The following is an 8,613-nucleotide window of genomic DNA, read 5'->3' on the forward strand; positions in this document are numbered from 1 at the left end:
AAGAAGAAGAAGAAGACGCGTCACGCGCCGGCTGTCGAGGACGTGTTCAGGACAGTTCAGACAGTTCAGACATTGCAATACTGTTCAGTTTCTTGCACAGACCGATCGTTTCGTGTCTTTACACATCAATGTATCGTCACGAGCCGCAGGGTTTCATTTGGTTTTGTTTGTGTATGTTTTTTTTTACTCTCAAAGCCGTGATTCCCATTCACCTCCATTATAAGACTGACAGACTGCAACGGTTTGAGTTAAAAATCTTCGTTTGTGTTCTACTGAAGAAACAAAGTCACCTACATATTGGATGCCCTGGGGGTAAGCAGATAAACATCACATTTTCATTTTTGGGTGAACTATCCCTTTAATGCGCACGATGTCATCTCACAGTCTGAAGCGTCTGTCATAGCAAATCAACACATGCTGTTGTGAATAATTAAGCGAAGCATCTTCTCATAGGATAAGAACACTCAGTCTCATGAATAATTTAATAGACACCGACGCATCATAGATATACTATAGTCCTTTACCACGTCATAAATTGTGACGTGAACACGATGTAGATTTTAAACCCGGAAGATGAAAACAGTGCAAAAAAGCTTAAAATTAACAAGTTTTCTCCAACACTTAAAATGATCGGATGCTAACATTGTCTTCTATCATGTGCAACACAAACACCTCAGAAAAAGTAGTCTGGGGTTTCATAACCCTTTAAACAGCAGTACATCCACTGAACACACTGCACTTCAGTCCCTCATATTTTCGATTTCATTCCTGTCAAAAATTAAATATGGCACCACCCTGACTAAGGTCTACTGCATACTGCATACATGCATACTGTTTCACATACTATCTTTAAAAATAGTATGCACTATCAATACTACTGTTAAAGTAGTATTTTGTTCTGAACATAGGGATTTTCCACCGCTTCCTGGTGTGAGGTTGACATGAGTCTGCTGCCCTCTGTGGTCACTGTGGGAATTGCATACGGTACAGATGGCCTGAGGAATCAAGGGCTACATGCTCCATAGCACATGCTGCTATGCATACAGACACAGACATCAAGAGAACGATACCTAATATAATAATCAGCGCAACGAGGCATGGACTGATGGTGAGAAAGAGGAAAGCCCAATAGCCCGTTGTGAGTCATATTCTGTTTAACACGTGACACTGGACGAGTAGTACCCCATAATTGCACATTGACTCTGTTAGATGAACTTTGTACTAAAATACAGCAGAGTGGCCACATGAATATCTGTTAAGTTGGATTTTATGCTAATGCCTGTAATATAATTTCAAATAACATGTAATCTGCACCAGTAATGTGTAGCCTGCACTTGCATAACTGATGGGTCATTTATTTCTTCATATCTGCTTGTTTGTACGCATGTATATGCTTTTTAAATATTTGCAAATAGATATTAGTAGTGAGCAAGCTCTTCCCCGCCTCCCAGATAAGATCTATATATACAGTGCGGCTATCTTTACTAAGATTTTTTTGATTTTTTAAAACAAGACTGCATTGCACATCTTCAGGGACAGTCGTTCATGTTAAGTCTCTGGCATTTTTGCCACGTCGTTACATCGGACAATCAGAGCTGCCTCCAAAGGTGTGTTGTCCTCCAGTCAGGTGATCAGATTTCCTCAACGTAATTGGCCGGGTATAAGCCTGTCCGGCCGCTGTCCAGACGGCCTCTGCACCAGCCCTGGTCATCTTCCTCTTCGATCTTTGTTAATTCATCCCCTGTGAGTGATGCAGATTATAACTGACATATCTGCCATACGTAAAGTCAAAAAAAAAAGTGGTATATGGAGGACATTATGGAGGACTATTCATATTGATGATGCCAGCTGTTGTGATGACCTAACATCATTTATTTTGCTTTGCACTCTACCTGCTTTGAAGCTTAGCTCATCCTGCTCTTGCCCTTCATAGTCATAGAGCGCTCGCACTCGCACTCCTCCTCTGCTGACCGCGTCATCCTCGAAAGAGTTCGCGCCGCCATTCGTCTCGTTCCCCGAGTACCCAGTGGGCTGCTCGTCATCGGACCATTCTGTGGAGTACGCCTGGTTCTTTTCATAGCTGCTCACACTAGTCAAAGACAGGGGACACATGCTGTTAACACGGAAGAACAGCAAACGATTACACCTTAGTTTGTGCGCTTGTAAAGCTTCATATTAGAACCAGTTTTACAGCCAGATGCCAACAGAACCTTTTAAATATTGCCTCTTGCTATTCAGAAAATCACCTGCAGTATGTGCATCATATTTCAGTCAATCAGTCAATCAATCAATCAATCAATCAATCAATCAATCAATCAATTAATCACTCAATCAATCAATTAATCACCAAGCAGTCAATAATGCATGCTCTGGGGCCGAATGATATTGAGTAGTCACAATATACATTCATGATGATTTCACTGGAGATGTAAAATTAAGCAATACTTTGAACACTACAGTCATTTTTAGGTGATGCTTAGTTTGTCCATTAAGTCTTTTCGGATTAAGAGTCCAGTGTAACCCCTGCCAATGTTAAAAAATATTAATTAATTGATTGATTGTTATTTAATTACCACAGGGTGTGCATAAAATATGTGCCAAAATTACAATTAGAAAACGGAGAGTTCCGGTGCTTGATTCTGATTGGCTGAGCCACGTTCAAAGCTGTTGTAACTTACACTACAAACACACACCTTTGTTTACTTCTGTGTGTTGCTCGGCAACCACTTTGTTGGAACCAAAACCATTTCTGGGGAACTACATTGTTTGGTGGAAGAATACTGTTTTTATTAATATCATTACACTTTATTTATGTTTTATTCTGTGAAACCTTACTACATATATGGAATAACCGTTTTATAAAAGCAATAAGCCCCGTGAAGCCGTGGTTTACAGTGAATTTATAACAGCTAAGGGGGTTTTAGGCACTCCGCTTCGCGTCTAACAACGCCCCTTAGCTGTTATAAATTAACTGTAAACCACGGCTTCCTGGGGCTTATTGCTTTAATAAAATTAAATGGTTTTATTTTAATTGTCATGTTTTTTAATGCATCCACCCAGTCAAATTAAAAGTCCTGGAAATGTTGGAATTGATTCCCCTGTTTGAAGGAAAAAAAGACTTTTAAGCCATTTCAGTACCATTACAGAAGTAGTGAGATTGTCGGTGCATATAGCATCGTGGCAGTGTGCTGACATGTAGTGCCGTTGCGCTTCGGGTGTCCCGAGTTCGAGTCCCGACTCGTGAACCTTTCCCGAACTCTCTCCTAGTTAGCTTCTTGTTAATTACGATCGCTATGACCGTTTTTTCAATACTTTTAACAATTTTCCTAAACTTTTAAAACAATTAGTGCAACATCCATCTGTGTAGGCTATACAATTAACAAATTTATTTTTTGCTTTGACACAAAATTTATTCAGTTAACACAAATTTAAAATGCTTGAACGTCTCTTAGACACAAGCTCAACCAAGACCAAAACAATGGATTTTTACTTCCAAATTTACAAATGCTGGACTAAATGTTCCTGTTGGAAGAGAACACGTGTTAGTGTTTAGGAATAATTATTTGATTTTGAGACATTGTTTTGGTAGCGTATTGTGTTAATGTATTATTGGATTTTGAAAATTAGTGTTGGAGTTTTGTTTACAATGTGTGATTTTGAGCATGAAACTAACTGTTTTGCCAATTGTGTGTTGTAGGTGTGTTGGTGCGTTAAGAGTTTAGGAAAGTTGTTAAAAGTATTGAAGAAACTGTCATAGCAATCGTAAAAAACTGTAACTGTCCTATCCAAATAAAGGCAAAAAACACCAAAAAATAAATCTTAAAAAATAAATAAATAAATAAAAAACATAGTACTGAGTACTTATCAAAGTACTGATAATGATTATTGTGCAACAACTGAAAATCCTGAGATATATATTTTATAACACTCAGTCCCAAGGACATCTACATCTTTCTATTCTTTAAAGAACCATAGAGTCAACTCAAGAACCCTATACAGGCAGAAATAACTCTTGATAAGAGGAGAGTTCTCTGTTGGGCTTCAAAAAAAATGTTTTTTAAAGAGTGAAGACAGCAATCAACCTCTAAAAAGAGAAAAGCGTAGTGCGCCGCAGATCAAAGAAAGGACACTGGGAGCGAATGGGGAAGGCAGAGATGATGTCTGACCTGCCGCGGTCTCCTGCTTGACCTGCATGCTCTGTGCTCGGAGTAGCAGGAGCGACTCCATCTGGCTTCTTCTTTTCTCTCTTGGCAACAGCATTGGTGGCTTCTGGATTATATTCCTGAGAAGAACAGATTCAGAAATATATAGTTTGGATGATAGCTTGGGGGGAAAAAAAAGAAAATTAATTTAAAACTGTTTTAAACAAGGTTTAAGAAAAACAACTTCTAGAGGGAATCATTTATACAATTAACCCTTTGAATTAACTGGGATTTGAAAGCTTGTGACAACTAGCCCTGGGTTCCCTAACCTTTTTAACAAACCCAGAAACCTGAAAAGGGCACAAGACTGTTAAAACCTGTTAAATGTTTATTTGTTCATTAAAAGCTGTGTACCTCCAACTGGGGCCAGTTCATATGCATGCCAGGACCGTGATTATTACTGAACCACTTGAGATCCTCTTGTGTGTTGGCAGCCAGAATGGTGCGTTCAAACTCACGGTACACTGACGCATAGCTAGAACATGGAAAAACACAGACTCAGCTGTAAGCTCTGACAAATACAGCTGAACTAGACCAAAAGTGCTTTCACTCCAGCGAACTGTTAATCACCTCGACCGGATCATGACTCAAAAATCAATCAATTAATTGAAGACTCAAAAGAATGATATCTTCATGTCCTATGCATATCTCAAGCACACACTAATATCTGTGTGAATCAGTGCAGACACACAGGTTCTGGGGTTTACACTGACTTTTGGTTCTCGGTGAGGTTTAGGTGTCGTTTGATGTCCAGGAGAACCTCTTTGAGGAAGGTCAGTCGTTTGACCTCGTGCTGCTGGCATTGGTCAAACACCTGCTCCATGCTCTCCATGTACTGCGGTGTGCACTTCGACAATTCATCCAGAGACTTCTCGTACTTCTCCTTCGCCTGCAGCACAAACACACACATATAACCCATATATGTGATGTGACCCTGGACAAATCTTAAGTGATCATTTTTTAAAACTGAGATCATCTGAAAGCTGTTTGCTTTGAAAAGATGACCAAAGATTTTTGGCATAAAAGAAAATCGATAATTTTGACCCATGCAATGTATTTTTGGCTATTGCTACAAATACACCCCAGCGACTTAAGACTGCATTTGTGTTCCAGGGACACATATTACAAAAACTACAACGCTAAGTTGCTCGAAAGTAGCTCTAAATATGCCATTTCTATGCTTACAAGCCTCATCAAAATCTATTTAAAAAAGTCTTCATGTATCAACACATTAATAATTCAAGACCATTATATTTCCGACTTTCATCCTCCAGGACTGTAATGTAATAATTCAACAGAGTAATGTGTTCAATAGAGGGAGAGAGTGATTGTTATATCTTTAAATGTAATAACACTTCACATAAAAGTCCTTGCTTGTTTTAATGGCTCATAGTTGTAAGAGCGATATAAGATACTAAGACAAAATATATTACCTAACATGGCCAAAAACTGACTGAATATTTCCTCTTCATAGAATGGTTGTATAAAAGGAATATTACAATATCTGCAGGCTGTAACCTGGGGTTGAATCACATTCAGTATTCAACCCAACACCGATGAGCAACATGGAAAAGTCAAGTATACTTTGAGTGAATAGTACTATATAGTGCCATATTTTTTTCTTAATTTCTCGCACCTTCTGCACGTCCTGTTTGCATTTCTCTGTCTTCTCGTGGAGTTTCTTCTGCTGGTCAGGAGTGACAGATGCATCTGCCTCACGGGCTGCAGCCAGTTTCTCCTCTTTACATGCCATGTGATAGTTCTTCTTCGCCGTCTCCATCTGCAGCCAGAAATGCCACACTTTAAACTAAACGCCATACTGCAACTGAATGGATGAAGCTTAGAGAATGGTTAAGTTAGACTGACTGAAATTGTGAGACGAGTTGAGGACAGTACAATGCTCTTCCAGGCTTTAAATGCAAAAATGATGTATAAATGTATCATAAAAGTAGACCATCTGAATCTATGCGCTATATACCAAATCTTCTAAAAACAACACATAACAGTTTTGTGTGAGGAACATCTAGCCTATAGCTCTCCATTACATGTTTATGGTCAAGTTGTAATGTTTGAGAAAAAAAAAAGTGATTTTGAGTTTAATCTTTTCAATTAATCAGTTGATCCAGTTCACAACACTGGTCTGGATGATTTGTTCACAAATAATCTAAATGTCATAACTAGATTCAATAATCCAGCTGCAGCAGTTAATAGCTCGATGAGGAGGAAGATGATCAGTGAATTATTACAATTGAAATTTGGGTTAGTGAATAATGAAATTTGAGTCTTTCTCATACACATCTATCACATATGACTTCAGAAGACATGGAATATAGTGAATATGGTATAGTGCTGATTTGTGCTTTTTCTTTTAAGCTTTTCCTTTCGAGTTTTATTAGTTCTCCTTTATTTCCACAGAAGAGAGAACGTCATATGGGGTTGGAAAGAGTGAGTAAATAATGACAGATCATGTTTGAGTACTATTGCTATAACCATCTTGTAAGCATAACACATCAGCTTGTATTTCAGAATGCATGCATATTTAACATGCATTTAAATTATTTATATGCATAATGTATATGCATTTTAATGAAATAATGCCATTAAGGTATGTTAATAAAGCAATAAGCCCCAAGAAGCCGTGGTTTACAGTAAATTTATAACAGTGAAGCAGAGTGCCTAAAGCCCCCTTAGCTGTTATAAATTCACTGTAAACCACGGCTTCTTGGGGCTTATTGCTTTTATAAAATAGTTATTCCATATAAGAAATTAGGTTTCACAAAATAAAACAGAGCAAATCAAGTGTAATTATATAAAATAAAAACAGTATTCTTCCACCAAACAATGTAGTTCCTCAGAAACAGTTGTGGTTCCAACAAAGTGGTTGCCGAGCAACACACAGAAGTAAACAAAGGTGTGTGTTTGTAGAGTAATTTACAACAGCTTCGAACGTGGCTCAGCCAATCAGAATCAAGGACCGGAACTCTCCGTTTTATAACACAGAATTTACATCATTAAAATCGTATTATTTGTACCTCTTTGAGTTTCTTCGCCCAGGGTTTCTGGGCTTTCTTGAAGCCCTCTTCTGCCTCTTTGGTTTCCTTGAAGCCACCCATCATCTGTCTGTGGTACGAGTCTTTCTGCCAGTTCTTCACCATCTCGATGTCCTCGTTCATCAGACCGTTCTTCACCTCCTGATGAAGTTCACTCACCTTATCGGCCTCTGTCATCATGGCAATCCAGGCCCGCTCCACAGAGCCATACTGAGGCCCTGGCCACACAAACACACGCATACAAACGCACAGAAGATACCGAGACGACTGCTTTATTGGCACGATTTACGCCAGTTGGCTTTTTTCCCATAACAGTTCTGGAAATGTAAAATAGCTGCTTCAAAAATCTTGAGAGGATGAAGAAAGAAGCTGTAGATTTCTCTGACTGACCTTTCTCGATCAGTTGCCTCCACCTTTTGGACCATTCGGTGAGCTGCTGGCTGTAGGACTTCTCGATCTTGGCCCGTTCCTGAAGGCAGTTCATAAGATCATTGCAGAGTCGATGGCCGTCGTCAATTCTCTTGACAGCACGCTTATAATTTCCCACCTAAGCGAAGTGGAAGAAATCACATCACACATCACATCATATTACGTATAACTTGATATGCAATTCTGCTCAAAGGTTTACATAACCCATGTAGAATCTGCAAGATGATACTCTGAAAATTGCATTTAGTACTACTGTGTTGAAGCTATTTGACAGAACAGATACGTGCATACATTCACTTGATGAAAACTACAGTAAACAGTAGTCTGTGAAATATTATTACAACTTAACATAACAGTTTTCTATGTTTTCAAATGTAATTTATTTCTGTGATCAAAGCTGAATTTTCAGCATCATTACTCCAGTCTTCAGTGTCGCATGATCTTCAGAAATCATAATAATATACTGTTTTGCCGCACAAGAAAAATGTAGGCTATTATTATTATCAATGTTGAAAACAGTTGTGTTGCTGAATATTTTTGTGGAAACTGTGATAGATATTTTCAGTATTCTTAGAAAGTTCAGAAGAACAGCATTTATTTGAAATAGAAATCTTCTGTAACATAATACATGTTTTTACTATGACTTTTGATCAGTTTGCCCTTTCTGGGAGAAAAAAAACCCTGACCCCAAACTTGAACAGTAGTATATACATATATTTCACAAGACAAAATAATAACTGAATATAATATAATATAATATAATATAATATAATATAATATAACCCCAAACTACTTGTGGTTATTCATTTAGGAAGACCATTTAGTGTTCCCTTCTCTCTGGTGCCTGCAGGTGGCATAAGAAAGCGGAGAGGAATGAGTCCGTGTGATAAGAGGGGGAAGGGACTCATTCTTGTGCATGTGAAGTTATGCAA

The 8,613-nt window shown here is 38.3% G+C and overlaps 1 protein-coding gene across 7 annotated transcripts in view; it reads right to left on the reverse strand.

Annotated features, from left to right (window-relative positions):
- Positions 1–679: 679 nt before the first annotated feature.
- LOC107680734 (protein kinase C and casein kinase substrate in neurons protein 1-like) overlaps positions 680–8,613 on the reverse strand; it is a 35,404-nt gene continuing 27,470 nt past the window's right edge. For all 7 annotated transcript variants that reach the window (XM_016476776.1, XM_016476775.1, XM_016476778.1 and 4 more), the window contains exons 3-10: positions 7,643–7,799; positions 7,235–7,470; positions 5,839–5,982; positions 4,916–5,091; positions 4,557–4,677; positions 4,167–4,282; positions 1,893–2,089; positions 680–1,741 (exon numbers count right to left, since the gene is read on the reverse strand). In XM_016476776.1, the coding sequence (XP_016332262.1) occupies positions 1,632–1,741; positions 1,893–2,089; positions 4,167–4,282; positions 4,557–4,677; positions 4,916–5,091; positions 5,839–5,982; positions 7,235–7,470; positions 7,643–7,799 (1,257 nt within the window). In that variant the 3' untranslated portion in view covers positions 680–1,631. The remainder of the gene's footprint in view (positions 1,742–1,892; positions 2,090–4,166; positions 4,283–4,556; positions 4,678–4,915; positions 5,092–5,838; positions 5,983–7,234; positions 7,471–7,642; positions 7,800–8,613) is intronic.

The sequence above is a fragment of the Sinocyclocheilus anshuiensis genome, unplaced genomic scaffold (genome assembly GCF_001515605.1).
Source record: "Sinocyclocheilus anshuiensis isolate Anshui unplaced genomic scaffold, SAMN03320099.WGS_v1.1 scaffold1306, whole genome shotgun sequence".
In the NCBI taxonomy this organism is placed as follows: Eukaryota; Metazoa; Chordata; class Actinopteri; order Cypriniformes; family Cyprinidae; genus Sinocyclocheilus; species Sinocyclocheilus anshuiensis.